General features: G+C 37.0%; 1 protein-coding gene across 1 annotated transcript in view; it reads left to right on the top strand.

Moving 5' to 3' along the window:
• The window catches only part of THSD7B (thrombospondin type 1 domain containing 7B), a 927497-nt gene that overhangs the window by 457920 nt on the left and 452133 nt on the right, over window positions 1-17444 (top strand). Inside the window, 2 exon segments of the mRNA XM_033231647.1 lie at window positions 11437-11628; window positions 13318-13552. Coding sequence (XP_033087538.1) covers window positions 11437-11628; window positions 13318-13552 — 427 coding nt within the window.

Here is a 17444-nt window from a genome sequence, read left to right as displayed (position 1 = left end):
GGTCTATAACTTTCAATATGTTATGATCACAATTATATCATAAAAACTACTAGGAGCAAATACTGTAAAAGCAAAAGATTGCTTATACATTAAGTAGACTAATCATCTTTCCCTTTACTTCTCATTTACTTCTTCATCCAAAATTTATTGAGACCTACTATGTGGCTGACATTGTGCCAGATGTTTGTGCAGTGTTATAAAAGACAAATCTCACCTTCATCATGGTGCATTATACTCAATGGTTGCTAAATAATTTTTAGCCACAAGGTAATTTCATGGCATCATACAGGTTGTCAGGATGTTATAGTGCTAGACTCTCAGTTGTTACTTCAGTAAACATTCACTGTGGAAAAATTGTGCTATAGAACTGTAGGTGAAAACTAGTGTTGGTGTTGTATACGAGGACACACTGGTTGGAGAATTCACTCTATCCAAAATTATACAATTATAGGTCCTAATATAGAAGTTTCAACTCTCTTTTTTGTGTGTATGCATAGAGCAATGTATTTTCTGTTCCTTCCTGAAAATTTGTATTTTTAAATACAAACAATACAGCACCAAAGCACAGTCTATACAGGAAAAAGTTAATAAGATGACTTCAGCAAAATTAAAACTTTTTCTCTGCAGAAGACAGTGTTAAGAAAATGAAACAAAAAAAAAAAGACTGTAAAAATAAATTTTCAAATCACATGTGTGACAAATAATTTCTTTCTAGAATATACAAGGAACTTACAAAACTCAACAATAAAAAAAAATCTCAATTAAAAAAATAAGCCAAAGGTTTGAAAAGACTCTTCACCAAAGATATACAGATGACAAATAAGCACATGAAAAGAGGCATCATTAGTCAATAGGAAAATGCAAATTAAAAATACAGTTTAATAACACTACACACCTATAAGAATGACAACAATTCACTAAAGAACAGAAAGAAACTGGTTATACCAAAGTGCTATTAAGGGTGTAGAACAGTTAGAGCAATGTAGAACTCTCATACATTTCACCCTTGATTTCACCCTTGATTATTTCACTCAAGAGAAATGAAAACTTGTAGTCACACAAAATCTTACATAGCAGCTTTATTCACAATCGCCAAAACCTGGAAACAACCCAAAAGTCTTTAAGCAGGAGAATGGATAATCAAAACCTGCTACATCCATACATGCAATGCTATTCAGCAACAAAAAAAGAATGACTGATTCATAGAGACAGTAACATGGATGAACCTAATGCACTTTGCTATGTGAAAGAAGTAAGACCTCAAAGGACACAGACTGTATCATTTTATATATATATGACATTCTGGGGGAGGAGGGAAGCAAAACTATAGGGACAATGCCTTATCAGTTGTTCCCAAAAGTTAGAACTGATGGGAAAGTATTGAATGCAGGGGGACCCCATAAGGGAACTTTTCAGTGGTGATAGAATTGTCCTGCCTTGTGATTTTGGTGATGGATACAAGACTGTGCATTTGCCAGAACCCATAGAACTATACAACTACAAAGAGTGAATTTTATTGAATGTACATTAAAAAGCTATGTGTGATGATAAATAATGGAAAAAAAGCAAATGCACAACTTTTTCTACTAAGAACTTTAATGAAGTTTATGTTTTTTGACTTTGTTTTTCCATTTCAAGAAATCTATTCTTAGGAAAGTAATCAGCGTGTTATGGTCAAAAATATTTTTGGGGTGTTATTTATCACAGAGAAATTGAAAACATCTTAATTGTGCAATTATAGTGAGGTAGTTAAATAAATTACCATACATTTCCCATGTACAGACATTAAAGTTATGTTTCTGAAGGTTAGTTGCAGAGATAAATGATTATTGTTTAGTGATGTGTTACCAATTTACTCTATTGACTTACCCAGTCTGACTTAAAAGTTTTGATTATTTAACTACTTAAGAAACTTCTAGATAACTTGAAGTACTTTGTAAAGGTATACCTCATATTGAAGCTGGTCCAGATTCTTTTCTGCAGAGCTAGCAAGACAGCTAAATGAAATGAGTAATATTATTTCTGACTTTATAATCCTTTCAGTTCCTCTTATACTTTTCTAGCTAAGACAAAATTAGGATGGAGAAGAGACATAGTATCTTTAACTCAAATCATTTTTCTATTTGGAATGTCCTTTATCCCCATTTTTACCAATAATAAGTAAGCCACATTATGTATAAATAGTGTTTGCAATTTTCTAAATATTATTTTCTATTGCCCTCTTTGATCCATCATCAAACCCAATGATATAATCAGAAATGTTAGTACTGCCCTTCCCTCCACTTATGGCAGGTATCTTAGGCCTAACAAGCTTAATAATTTTCCAACGTTACATTTTGATAAGTGTCAAAAGCAGAACTGAAATCTAGACGTCCCAACTACTCCTCAACTATTCTGTCCATTATAATGCACTGTTTACTTGTTGCAGTATTTTCCTTTTGAAGAAGTATTTTCTACATTACAGAGGTCACTTATTCATTTTATTCTTTTATTCTGGATTCGTCTTTTGAAAATTATACAGTTTTTCTGTAAAACTCTCATGAGAAATAAGCTTTCCACATTAAGTAGATGTCATCAGATCATATTTTGAGATGTTGCAGTCTGCTTTTTCCTTGTACACCTTCGTGGACAAGAAACCCTCCCCCTGTTGATTTCTGAGGCATGCACTGGAAAAACTGGGATAATTGTACCTCAAATACAAACATACAGACAAGAGTTAGTGCCACAAAATGGAGCTCACATCAGAGACAGTAAGTCCGGAAGTCAGTAATTCATATGCAAGAGCCAGGCGTACAGAATAGTGCTTGGTAAATCCCACATAGCTCCCTTCAAATACCATAAAGGAAGGCCAAAGGACTAGAGTGTAGTGTGTTAGCATAAGCCTAGATCCCACATTGCTGGCTTCCTAGGTCAGAAATGAGGAGCCTGGGGAGGATGTGGAGAAGACAGTAGATGGTGAGAGTCCCTGGCCCCTCTCATTCTGTGGATGAAATGATGGGCCGAGGAAATGACAACTATGGAAATTTCAGATAGGTTAAAAGGAAACTGAAAGCAGAGAAAATGGTTCCCTGTGTTTAGGCCCAGAGTGGGCCTGAGCTACCTGCTACCCACCCTCCAAACCAGGTCCCCCAGGCCTGTTTATCATGTGGGGATGGTCCTGAAATTCCTGAATGCCCCTGTGTGGACTGTGGAAATGTTGGCTACTCCAGGAAACTAGAACTTGCTTGGAGTCAGGTGTAGGTGGCTGTGAAGTATGTGGACCAGAAGATAGGAAAACCGTGTCATGGACCCTAGAAATTCGCAGTGGCTGCAGGTGTACTTTCAAGACTAGGTAAAAATGCACAAAGACCAATATGATGGCAGTAAATCAGTTGGAGAACCAACAAAATTCACACAATAGTGTCCAACATTGTTACATACCTGTTTCTCTGACCCTTGACTGCTGCCCAGAGAAAATGAGAAAAGAGATGGAGGAGAAACATTGAAAACCTGAGATTGAGTTAACTCTGAAACATCAAGTTTTACCATCCAGTGCTAAGTTACTTTAAATGGATACCTTCTTACCCTGTTCTCATCCACCCTGACTACCAAGCTGAAAGGTTTATCAACAAGTTGGCATTATTTTTAGGAACAACAACAACAACAATAACAAAGTTTTTGTCCTGCATTTTAGTTATAGTAATTTTCAAACTCTTTACACAAATATAAAATAGTGATTGCTTCCTCCTGGAATCTGTGACTGGACCCCCTCTATGTAACATTTCAGCACTGATGTGGTTTGGATTTGTGACTCTACCCAACTCTACCCAATTCTCATGTTGAACTGTAAACTCGAATATTGGAAAGAGGGGTCTGATGTGAGGTGACTGGAACATGGAGGCGGATATCCCCCTTGCTATTCTCTTGACAGGGAGTTCTCATGTGATCTGTTTGTTTAAAAGTGTGCAGTATCCCCCAACCCCTACTTCCTCCTAATTCGGCCCTGTAAGGTGTGACTGCTCCCCCTTCTGCCATGATGTAAGTTTCCTGAGGCCTCTCCAGCCATGCTTCCTGTACAGCCTGTGGAACCATGAGCCAATTTAACCTCTTTCCCTTATATATTACCCAGGTAGTTCTTTATAACAGTGTGAGAATGAACTAACACAACCACTAAGATGTTTTGTTAGATTTTTGCTTGATTTGTTGTTTTTGAGCAACTGCAGTTTGTTCCTAAATCATAGAGTCCGTTTCTGCTCTTTGGCATCTCCTCTCACCTTGAGTAACACATAGTACGCTATTCATGTACTAAAGGTGTGATCATACTTACACTACACTGACTTTCCACTGGATTGAGCCTTCTGTAGCCAGGTACATAAATTGTCCTGAGAGAGAATAGAACACTTGAGTATCAGTAGAGCATCATGATTAAGAAACATACTCTGACTAGGTTGTCCATGTCCAAATTCAAGCTCCACCATTTACTTGTGTTTGTTTCTACACAGAATATTTAACTTACCTGAGACATAGTGCCTTTATTAATAAAGATAGTTCCCACAAAGGACTATTGTGAAATTTAAATGAATTAATATAGATGATTTACTTGGAGCAGAAACTGACATCTATTAAGTACTATGTATGTGTTTACTGATATTAATGCTTTGAGGGTTAAATAAGCTAATACTTGTAGAACATAACAGTATGTTTCTGGATACATCCTAGGTGATCAAATTGTTAGCTACTATTATTATATTATTGTATGTTGAAAAACTTTGTATACCTTCCCGGTTAGGCTTCTGAAGCAAATAGCTCACCTGCCACATGGATGCAATTTTAGCTAACTCCTGGCCTTTGTAATCATGTTTATTTGGAAATACTGTTTCTTATTGTTTATTATTGCTATTATTTCTTATCTCAAGTATTTTATTTTTAATGTCTCTTTTGGGTTTTCCTCCCATGTTCATTTTAGCCTTTGCTCTGTATTCTCGTTCTTTACTTCTATCAGCTCTTAGAACTTCGTTGTTTTTTACTTTGTGAGCATCTTTACATCATTATTATATTTTTTGCCTGTGTTTGTGTAATTTAGCTCACCATACATTGTACAGTTTTTGCTAAATCTCCCTACTTGAGTCTTTACTTCTGTGGCCTTGTATTCTGTCACTTCCTCCCATCTCTTCATTCTGAACTCTCTTTCATCTACTTATCTTTTCTATGTTTGAAAGGCATTGTGTAATTCCACCCCATGCCATGATGCAGTTCCAAAATAATCAAGGTGCCCACTCTTCTGGGGTTGCTCCCCCCATGCTAGATTTACTGATGAGCTGATAATGAATTGTGTAGAGTCCCTTATTCATGGTTTAGTATTATCTAGAAGTAATGTAAAGAGAAAGATACATGTGAGATATGAACCAGAAAGCAACACAACCCCTAATGGATAAGAACTGAGCTTATTACATATTGCAGATCTGCTTCCCAAACCCAGCTCAGATACTGGCTGTGTAAGGAAAATACTTTGAGCAAGTTTTTTAACTTCTTCATGCCTCAGGTGTAACAATAGTGCCAAGCTGATGATATTAATATGAATATTCAGTGAAATACTGCATGTGATGTGGTTAGCTAGAGTTTAGTCCACTCTAAGCTTTCCCAAATATCAGATGCTGTTGTTATTTTATTGCAGTTGTTGATGTTGTTTTTGTTACTATAATATTTGACATCAAGTTTCTTTATGTATCTTCTTATATGTGTGAGCTAAATAGACAAATATGCTTCCAATTCTGAAACTAGCAAGAGGAGACATTAATTGTGTTGTTGGCAATATTAGGATGTTGTAAATAGCTTCTGTTTTGCCCTTAGCTTTTGTTCCATATTTTATTGGTTCTGAGTATAAACATTTCCTTAGCTGGATAGGGTCTCAATCCAGAAGTGGCCAGGGGCTACTTGCTTTTGAGGACATAATATTTAGATTTTAAAAATGGAATTAAATGCATATGAGTTCCACTAAATTTGCTACGTACTGTCTGTTGATATCTTACTTAGCTGTGAGCAAGCATTTAATCAAGGTTTATTGGCATTCTTTTCTTAGATTTAAATAGGACATAAAATTTTATGACATGTAGAGTATTTTCGATAACGGTTTCGTTATTTTCCATAGTGTAATAGCATACAAGAGGAAATATCAATAAAGTACCCAGTATGCATTATTTTTGGACGAGTAAGGTAGTTGGAAGTTTGTATCATAACAAAGTGTTGGTCTACTTTTCAAATTACGCTGTGGATTCATGGTTTTCGAGGTTTTTAAATTTTCTTTGTCTTTCTATTTTGTTCATATCTTTTTTTTTTTTTTTTTTTTTTTGAGACGGAGTCTCGCTCTGTCGCCCAGGCTGGAGTGCAGTGGCCGGATCTCAGCTCACTGCAAGCTCCGCCTCCCGGGTTTACGCCATTCTCCTGCCTCAGCCTCCCGAGTAGCTGGGACTATAGGCGCCCGCCACCGCGCCCGGCTAGTTTTTTTGTATTTTTTAGTAGAGACGGGGTTTCACTGTGTTAGCCAGGATGGTCTCGATCTCCTGACCTCGTGATCCGCCCGTCTCGGCCCATATCTTTATTTTTTCTTTCTCTCTTTGGACACCTGTACTCTAGAGTCAGAAGCTAAGAATTATAGACTATGCTGTTTGTTTATTTTTATAAAATATACATGCTATTTATATTTTATTTTTAATTGGTATATACATTTGAACTGAAAAAAGAAACATTCTTAAGTGATCTTGAGTATATTTATATGTTAAGAATCTTTGTCGTGTCCAAGTGCTTTTGATTCTGCTGAGAATGGGCAGGTATTAGAAGAGCAGTGTAAACTGTAGCCAGGGCCTATTCCTCTGGATATCTGTGCCACAGCCCCCAGAATCACCAGCCAGCAAAATTGAGTGATAAATGTGACTGCAGAATTCCACTCCTAGATGTACATCCCAAATAAGTAGAAACAGGTATTCAAACAAGTATGTGCACATGCATATTCATAGCAGTAGTATTTATAGTAACCAAAATATGGTAACAGCCCAAATGTCCATCAACAGATGAATAAACATATTTCAGTATATACATACAATGAAATATTGTTCATTCATAAAATGGAATGAAGTTCTGAAACATGCTGTAAGGTGAATGTGCCTCCAAAATACTATGCTTAAAGAAGCCAGATGCAAAACATCACAAGCATATATAAAATATTCAGAATAAATAAATCCATAGAGACAGAAAGAATGTAAATTGGCAGTTTCCAGAGGCTGCAGGGAAGAGGTAACAGAAACTGCTCAATGCATATGGGGCTTTGCTTTTGAGTGATTAAAATATTTTGTAACTATTGTGAATGTGCTAAATGCCACTGAAATGTTTACTTTAAAACAGTTAATTTTATGTTATGTGAATTTCATCACATTAAATTATTTTTCAAAATCCCAAGTGATGCGGTCAAAGCAGCACCACGTTCCTTTTTCCCAGAATCGTAACTGGTTTAAATAAGTCTATTCCATGAGGAGAGAACAGAGAGTTTACTGTTATTGATCCCTGGGAGCATGGTGAGTGCTGGGAATAATTGTATAGAGTCTTTTTGAAAGATGAATTCAATTTCCCTCTTAAATATATTCCATTTTATTATGACATTAGATTATCTGAGCTTGTGAAATTTACTTTTAATGGCTAAGCTTTTGAACTATGTGGGGCTTTATTTTCCATGCTTGCCTGAGATTTCCGTGGTCTCATTGATCGATCCAAGAAAATAAAAACAGGAAAGCATAAATGTTCCTCTTCTGAGATGGGTTCTTTCTGCACAATGGGAAGATAATTATACCAATGTATATGGGCAGATGAGGTTATTTAGGCTCAAGTGCTTTATTTTTGGCTCTTAGATGGTTTAGATTAGCCAACCATGTCAATAAAAGGATCTGTATAATTATAAGTTTTTAAATATTTTATGTAAACCAATCTGTGAAACTGTTGATTGTCATTTGTACACAAATATGAATAGTAAAGCAAGTGCTTTCCATGACTGTGACATAAATATCTAGATTTCAGATGAAGACTAAATTTGTTTTATTTTTGTGGTATATGTCTTTGCAAAGACATTTTTTAAGGTTCCCATATATTGAGAGCTCACCATGTGTTAGATACCTTGATATGTATGTAGAATAAATGAATCCTAATCCTTAGAATAGCTCTAAAAGGTAAATGTTATTATTTTATTCCTACAAGTGACATAATTGATGTTCAAAAATGTTAAGTGATGTCCTTAAGTGAGTAAATGTTGGTAGCTACAATTCACCTTAATACACTTAATTGAGTCTGGCTAGACACATTGCAGCTTAGACAGCATTGTGCAGTTTTTTTTGTTTGTTTGCTTTTTTCCAGATTTCTTTTAAAATAACTCCCACAAGAATTACAGGATGCTTATGACTATTAGTTTGGCTTCCCTGAAGTTCTGATCTATTTGTTCACTTTTCTGAGTTAGCCTGTATAGCCAAACTATCAAAAGGTTGGTGTTGGTGGGAGTATTGACATTAAAGTTCACTGAGGAAATAGGTATATCAGCTTATAAAAAGGCTGAGATTTTTAAAAGTATTTGAGCGCTTGAAGTGAATACTGAGAACACTAAGCATAATGACAGGGAGGAGGGTAAATTTGGGTCACGGGAAACCTGAGTACCTGGGAATTTAAGGAAGGCAGAAATATAATAAAACTTATGTTTCTGTCTAGATCAGTTGGAATTTGATGTTAAATAACTCCTCCAAGATAGGCTTTCTCTTTTCATGACACACCTTCAGTATTAACTATCTTCCAGATACCTCATATTTTCCTACGTAACCTTTGCTGATCCTTCCAACGCCTAAAATACCCTCCATCCTTGCCACAAGTTCTCAGCCCTTTTATTTCCCTTGTTGGAGGGAACCATGCCAATCCCCTGAATCACTAAAATATTTTACGTTTGAATCACACAGTTGCAACTTGACATTTACTTTTGGGCTTGGTTTTACTTTTATGTGTTAATAGCTCATCTTCATCATTAATCATGAGCTCTAGAAAGATAAGTAACAGTCAACCCATCTATTTTTATCCCATCATATGTCTTGGACATAGTATTTAGTCATCAAATAGTAGTTGACAGTTTTATAATTCTTTAATGTAGAGTTTTCTCAAAGCATACTCATAAAAGTACCATTTCTGAAAGAAAGAGACAGATGCTCTTCAAAAAGTATGGCCCCAATCCAATACAGATGAAAAGCACTACATCTCATTTCCCTTCTAGGAAACTTACAATATATATTGGCATTTTCAACACTGAGAAGTTTTTCAGCAATGAAACCAATGTTACTATTTTTAACCCAACACTCCCCACCTTTCCGCTTACTTTTATTCATAAAACCCGTAAACAAATATCTTGTTCCTCAAAATGTTTATTGCAAGACATAGCTTTAAAATATTTTGTGTATAGATTATGTTAATAATATTCACAAGTGTGGAAATTAAATTTTGATTAGATGTAGGTTGGGCCTTTTGTTTGGACTGCCTGCTTCTATACTTGGGAAAGTGCTGTATTGGGTGTGTGTGTGTTACACACAGTGTGGACTCAACCTGGAAATAGATTGAGACTGAAGAGAGAATTATTGGAACTGGTCTTTCAGCTTGATTATCTGCTAGAACCTCTATTACTTCTCATAATATGCTTGAAAAGCTTTATTTGTACCTCAAGGGCAATGATCCTGGCCTCATTTACAAATATGAATACAGATATTAGCTGTGCCCTATCTTCTCCTTCAGGCAGTCTTGCTGACTGTCAGCTTGTTTTATTTACTTCCTCAGAAAAAGAATATCCATCTCCTTGGAATTAGACACAGCATGGTTAATGGGAGATGCAGAAGTTTAGAGTCAGAGAGTTCGGGTTTGCTCCCCAGCTCAGGCCAGTGTAAGCATGAGCAAACTTTCCTCTCTGAGCCTCTGCTCTGAGCCCTCATCTATGAGATGAGATGGATCACAGTTGCCATTCAGAGTTTCTTGTGAGGACTCAATAACATATACAAAGCCTGAGTGATATATGCAAAACACAGTGCCTGGCACAAGGAGATGTTCAATAAATACTAGTTCCCTTTGCATTTATTTTTTTGTTTCAGCCAGATCATGACAAGAGAATTTCAAAGCCATAAAGTCATACAAACAAAACTGCCTCTCTCCTATAGTTGCCATTTCACATTTTATGTTGTTATTTCAAACAATAAATGATGTCACTATTCTTTGTGTCCTCTGTTTTTATGAGGAGACTGTGAATGAGGGGAATAGTAAGAGTTGAGTTATTATCTATAAAAGAGGAATATTTGAATTCTAATAATATCAAATAAATAAGCTGAGAGTTTTAAGAAGCCATTGTAGTCATTTGAGATATTTTTCCGTTACTTAGAAATTATCCCTTTAGTCCTCACATCTGTTAATTATAAAACTCCATTGTTTTATAGTTTCTGAAAAATCATGTTCTATGATATGGTATCAAAGGATTGTAAATAGTATTTATAGAAAGGCACTGAGGCAATAGCAAAATTGAGGATCCTTGACTACTGGTGTGTTTGTGCAGTATTTTTGAGTATAGTTATTTTTGGTTTAGCAATGCATTAGATTATTCAAGGGGGAATAGTAAATGTATTAGGGAGAACTTCAGACTGGCTGTCCACTTTATGTCAACTTGTTAACATAACTTTAGCCACAGGTCCAGTTTCACGTTAGTTTTGGATAATTTACCACCATGAAAAAGGAGAACAAGAGTCATTGTGTGATAATCTTGCATAAGGTTGGATATTTGGAGGTGAATGTACCCAAAAGAAAGCTAGAATTATAAAATCCCTTTTAATTTAGTAGATTAGAAGGCTCAACATAAATTGTGGTTTTTAGGTGAACGGACGGCTCTGACTTCCATTTTGAAGAAAAGCATATACTTATTATATATGGTTGTCCGTAACACATCTACCACATGTGTCTTCAGCCATCCATGGCTCAATTGTTTCTGAAAGAAGTCAACTTTGTCTCTCTGAAGGATTACAAATGGGAGTTTTGCTGCAGTCTCTACCTTTCTAAATGCCAAATTATCTCCTGGCAGTTTTTTCTGATGTAAATATTGTGAATGGCTGAAGAAACTGTCTTCAGCCATTTGGCAATAATGAAATCGGATTGTCTGACTCATCCAAGAGTCTATGGATGCATGTATGTCTGATCTTCCTGTCAGGGGATAGCACATTGTCAGGTATTATTTCAGAGTTTAAGGAAGGGTTCTCTTCTCCAAACTTTAACAGACATTTCTGGATTCATTTTTTTTTTTTTTTTGGTAGTTTAAACTGAAGTAATAGATAAAGCAGTGAGCCTAACTGTTCCTTGGACTAGCCTTGATTGTGCATTAATCACCAACTGTCTTGATCTTGTTGATTGTAGGAGAAGAGGTATCAGGGAGTCTTTGCCCAGTACCACCTCCTCCTGAGAGGAAGGCTTGTGAAATTCCCTGCCGAATGGACTGTGTGGTGAGCGAGTGGACGGAGTGGTCATCCTGTTCCCAGTCCTGTTCAAATAAAAACTCAGATGGGAAACAGACCAGGTCAAGAACTATCCTGGCACTGGCTGGGGAAGGTGAGTAACAGAAAATGTTTTCACTCTGGATGCATTAGCTCAATTATTATCATTTTTCCTCATTGGTGATAGAGAAGTTTATATGGAGGAAATAGTCACACATAGATGATATCTCTATTCCCTGAATCCAAGTTAACTGTTTCATTTCCCTCTATGCTTTTTGCTTTGATCCTCTAGTTTAGCTATGCTGGGTTCACTCATTTACATGAATTGCTTTACCACATACCTGTGTATGGACCATGGCAATCAGATGGATGTTATTTTTCATTACCCTTCTTAGACAAGAAGGCAGAGTTTGGTTGACACACATCCAAACTGAAGATAGCTTGTGCAGTTGGGAACATAATTAGACTATGCTTAGTAAAAAGAGCTTCAAATTAATAATCAGGAGACATGGCTTCTCAACTGGGAACTGCCACTAACATCTGCAAACTACCTGATCCATGCATGCTGGTATCCTGTTGTGTCATGCCAGCATTCTGCAGGAGGGAGGCACAGCATGAAGACTGTGAAAATGGCTTTGATGAAGCTAAAAAGTGCTAGGAGAATATAAGCAGGTGACATCAGAACAAATTACAGGAGCAGCTGTTCCAGTAATTTACGGTGATGGTCTCTATCTCCAGCACACGTCATTTCTTTCATGCCCTCCCTTGGCTTTTTCTGCCCATGGCTCAGTTAGAACAGCAGGACAGCATGGCCACTGGCTGTGAGAAACGACTTTTTAAGTAAGTTTCTGTTCTTTGATCCTGAGAAATGGGGCCAGGGTCAAGATAAATGAAGATTTTCATATTCTTAAAGTGAAGTTGGTTTCTGCTCTTGTCTTTTATATTTCCGGATGGGGTGAATGGGAAAAAAAGTCAAGAATAACAAAACCAAGGTCACAGATCTTGGGCATTTGGCCCACTGAATAAACCATTAAAGTGTGGAAGAGTAGGAAAAGATCGATGCTTTAGATAAATACCACTTTTTATATGGAAATAAAAATGTTGTGAAAAAGGCAATAATGAAATTGGATTGTCTGACTCATCCAAGAGTCTATGGATGCATGTATGTCTGGTCTTCCTGCCAGGGGATAGCACGTTGTCAGGTATTATTTCAGAGTTTAAGGAGGGGGCTCTCTTTTCCAAACGTTAACAGATATTTCTGGATTTCTCAAATTGCCATGAAATGCACTGCTTGATGGAGGATGGGTGTCTTAAAATGGTTCTCTTAGAAAAATAACGCCTTTCATAGGAAAGGAAGACCATGCTGCATAAGGGGTATGTGTGTGTGTGTGTGTTTTGTGTGTGTGTGTGTGTTCAAGATAATATCACTTCGAAGTCATAGACTATTCTAACTAATACATGAAGCATAAAAAGATATTTTTTGAAAAGCAGATATCTTTGGAGTTTTATCTCAGAGATACATGCTGCAGTGGTGGGCAATAGAGTCAATTAATTTTAAAATCTAATTGATGTGGATTGCCGCTTGTTATTTAGTGAAAAAGAACGCACAATATTATCCTCAGGTGTTGCTCAGGACAAAAATCCCTGTTCTTAGATTGGAAAGAACAGCACAGTGGCTCACGTCTTTGGAAGGCTATGTCAGCAAAGCTATTTCTCTAGACCATTAAAACAGCAGAAATAACAAAAACAAGAACAGCAACAACAGCAACAACTATGTCTTATCTTTTATTCTTATTTTTGGCAGGTGGAAAGCCATGTCCCCCTAGTCAGGCTCTCCAAGAGCATCGTTTGTGTAATGACCATTCCTGTATGCAACTTTACTGGGAGACATCACCTTGGGGCCCTTGTTCTGAGGACACATTGGTAACTGCCCTTAATGCAACCATTGGCTGGAATGGAGAAGCCACGTGTGGTGTAGGCATTCAGACTCGGAGGGTCTTCTGTGTCAAGAGTCATGTGGGACAAGTGATGACCAAAAGGTATTATTAGCCTGTTACTGAAAATGCATTTGATTATTTCATGTTGAGTATTTTTAGTTGAAAGCATTTATCAAGATATAGATATTTCTGGGTCTCTGATAGAGTAAGAGGGTTTGTTGTTGCTGTTTGACTGTTAAAAGATTAAAACATGTGCCTCAAACAAGGATAAACACAGTTATGGTATGTATCATTGGTACATTTATAATATGTATTAATATATCAGTACATGGATAAAAATGAATAGTGTCCACAAACATTGAATGTGTTTGAGTAATCAAGCAAATTTTCTAGAGCTGACCTCAGTATTTTTTAATCTTCTCAAATCACATAAAGATGAGGTCAACATAAAGCTAGGTTCTGTGCTTTGCATTAAAGGGTTGTGTCTTACTCTTCTTTAGACTCCACAGATCTTTCCTGCATTAAATAGATACATTCATACTACATTCATTCTAATTAGACTAAATGAATCCATGCCCTTGGATGGCTTACAATCTCATGCATGTTATACTCTCTGTACATGGAGATATAAAATGTTTTACAGACAGTAGGAAAATATGGGCTTGGAAACTAGGATATAGATGTCAAAAAGGATCAAGAACAACTGCAAATGATGGGAGGAAAAAAAGTAATTGACTAAAGAACTGGCTGTGGGAGTTTTATCACTAGATCAAATGAGGAGATGTATATTTTCCTAAAGTTCCTGTGGGAAGGCTGGTAAAGAAGAAAACAGAAGGGCCCTATGCATTATAGAGAGACTTGTGACTGGTCTATCTGGAGAGATTCCCAGTGGCCATATTCGGAGACCCCACTCCAGGCACAGGGTGTGGGACACTAGGATGAGCTGCTGCCAGCTTTGGTCTAGCGTCATAAGCTAGGCAACACAGAGTGCCTCCCCAGGGATTTTCAAGCTGGGAGAAGGAAACTTATTTTTTTCTGTTCATGATACTCTAAGCATATGAGCTGAGAGTTGCCATAGACAAGGTCAGGTCTTGTGGAAAAAGTAAAAGGAGAGATTCATTCTGATGCTCAGGAAGAAACAGATACGCAGATACGCAGTTGGAACAGATCCTGGCAGCACTGAACCGTGGTCCTGTCCCTACTGACTACACCCTGCCCTCCATGGCAAAATATGAAAATACATTCAGTATTCTGCGTAATTCAATTTAATTTGTGTTTCTCTCATGAGCAATGGAAACACTGAATAATTTCGTCTGGGGACCCATGGCGAAGGGCTCTGGGCCTGATCCACACTGTCATGGAAGCCACTTTGGCCATGTGTAAGGAAAGTCACGCAAGCTCCGTTATGGGAAATGAACTGCTTATGGTGGATAGAGTGCAGACTGGCCAGACACTGCCCAGAGCTTGTGTTAGAGCATCTGATGAGTGGATGGTTTTGCAAATACACATGGAGTCATGTATTTGCAACTCACACTGTGACTTGAAGGGAAGCATAGACTGGAACATCTCACCTTTCTCTTCTCCTAAATGTAGCTCCCAGAGTTCTGGGATTGGGTGTTCTTTCTTGTTCCAACCCCAGTCTAGCACAGCATCTGGCAGGTAGTTAGTATAAACATTTCTGGAATTTATGAATGAACTAAACCTATGTGTAGAGGAGTGATAGGTTTGCCAAGGATTGGATATGAAGATCAAGGGAAGCTGATGTTTATCTTTTGCTTCAAGAAAAACATTTAATCTCCCATGATAAATTGTGTTAAAGAGGACTGTCATGAAAAGTAGTGAACATGTCATACATATGACCTGCTCTTTTTAGCTCATAAATACTGTTTTTGCTCTAGAACCTAACTCTACATTGCTAGCAGTGTTTTTGGAAATGTCAACTTGTATCAGTTGTATTTTTCGACTTGCCTGGTAGCCATAGCACCACACGGATTGATTGGACCAATGAATCAATGGAAGTTATAGACAAATATGGACAGTAACATTCAGTATCACCTGCTTCAGGTGATAACCTAAGTCATGAGGTTATGGTAAAGTTCTGTAAGTTTTATAAAGGTGTTATGCAGACATGAGAACTCCTTTTATCTGAGAAGAATTGAAGCCTAGAAAATGTTTATTTTTATGACCTAAATTTTCAACTGCTTAAGAAAAGATGCACAAAAGATTAGAATGAATATAAAAATAAAAGTAAGTATGGCTTAGATGTAGGAGTAACCCTACATAAAATGCAGCAAACTGTTATTCTTTATAGTGATGAAAAATTTAACATGCCTGAAGCCGGATCTCCCTTCCACAAAGCTTTTCATCTTTGAACCACCATGACAGGAAAATTCACGGGACATGAATGTAACTTGTTTGCTTTTTAGCAAAAGGGTGTTAGAATTGAGACTAATACCTATTCCATGAATTATCATCATATTTTAAAGGGCTATTCGGACAGAAAAAGTTGAGTTATATGTTCAAATCAGCATCTATTTCTTCTTGCATCATCATTATTACTTTAAATAACAGTTTTATGAAGGTTTCTGAGCACATCAGCTTACTCAAATGTTAAAGATGATTTAAGAAAAAAATCACAGGAACAGAAGTGTATAGTTTAAAACATAATTCATAAGCTAATATGCATTTGTTTTAAAATGTACATAAGTGAGACTGAAATATTATTATTACAGTAAATCATCTCCAGTTTTGCTGTGGTTTACCAGCACAGAAAAATCAATTGTACAGATGTTTTCCCTAACATACACATACAAATATAAAGACATAGCTAATTACTTTCTGTACTGTTAATGAGGCTGGAGACTTAACAACCTAGTTTTAATTCTTGCTGTATGTCTCCAAATAATCCTGTTAAACATGAGCATCCTGAATTGACTTTAGTGAAATTAATTAAAATTCTTGAGGTTAATGAGATTAATTGAGCTAAGAAAATAATACCTAGTGTCCGGTGAAGCACCAGGGAGATTATCAGCAATTTAGAGTATCCTTTGCTATGCCTCCAGAAATATACTTTTGCTCTTTTTCACATGAAATTCATTGCAGTGGGAAAAGATCCCCTGTCATATATTAAATCTTTGGGATGGGAATAGAGAAATGGAAAGGAAGAAGAAAATACCCTAGACAAAAGTAGCCTTCAGAAAAGAGAAGGAAGCATGACTCCATGGAGGATGTGGATCAAAATAATGTTATATCACTAAACCCGCTGCACTGAGAGGCATAGAGTTTCTCGCAAGTTCTTGTGTCCCTGGGTTGGTGTTTTGGTTTCCATGTAATTGTACAGGTGAGACTGTTACCATTGTACGAGTAATAGAACTGATCATATCAGAAAATGAGAGCTAGCTGGGCACAACTGAATCAGAGTGAGAGCTTGTTGGGATCTTCCTGAAGTTGTGTTTGGTTTTGTTTTACTATTCAATGCTTTTCTTTCCCCAGTGGCAGTGTACAAAAAAGAATGATAATAAAGATTGAAAACACATAACTCAAAGCCTTTCAAAGTTCCTGATAAGGTGCTTTCTGCCTTTAATGTGAAAACAACTGGCATTTTGTGAGATATAGCAATAAATGGCTCCATTTAAACATTTAATGTTTAAAAGCTTGGCAGGTTTCCCCATCTAGCTGAGTGAGATGAATACATCAGTTCCTGGGTCAGATGACTAATCATGGAGGCATAGCTAAAAAACAGCAGGTCTTTGTAGCTCAATGCGATGTATTTCAGCACAGTGCTTATAAGAAGCTGAAGCTGGCCGGGCGTGGTGGCTCACACTTGTAATCCCAGCACTTTGGTAGGCCGAGGCAGGTGGATCACCTGAGGTCGGGAGCCTGAGACCAGCCTGGCCAACATGGTGAAACCCCATCTCTACTAAAAATACAAAAATTAGCTGGGTTTGGGGGCAGGCACCTGTAATCCCAGCTACGCGGGAGGCTGAGGCAGGAG

Source organism: Trachypithecus francoisi, unplaced genomic scaffold (assembly GCF_009764315.1).
Source record: "Trachypithecus francoisi isolate TF-2019V2 unplaced genomic scaffold, Tfra_2.0 Lachesis_group13, whole genome shotgun sequence".
Classification (NCBI taxonomy): Eukaryota; Metazoa; Chordata; class Mammalia; order Primates; family Cercopithecidae; genus Trachypithecus; species Trachypithecus francoisi.
Note: the sequence above shows the minus strand (reverse complement) of the source record. Positions and strands in the feature narration are given on the sequence as shown.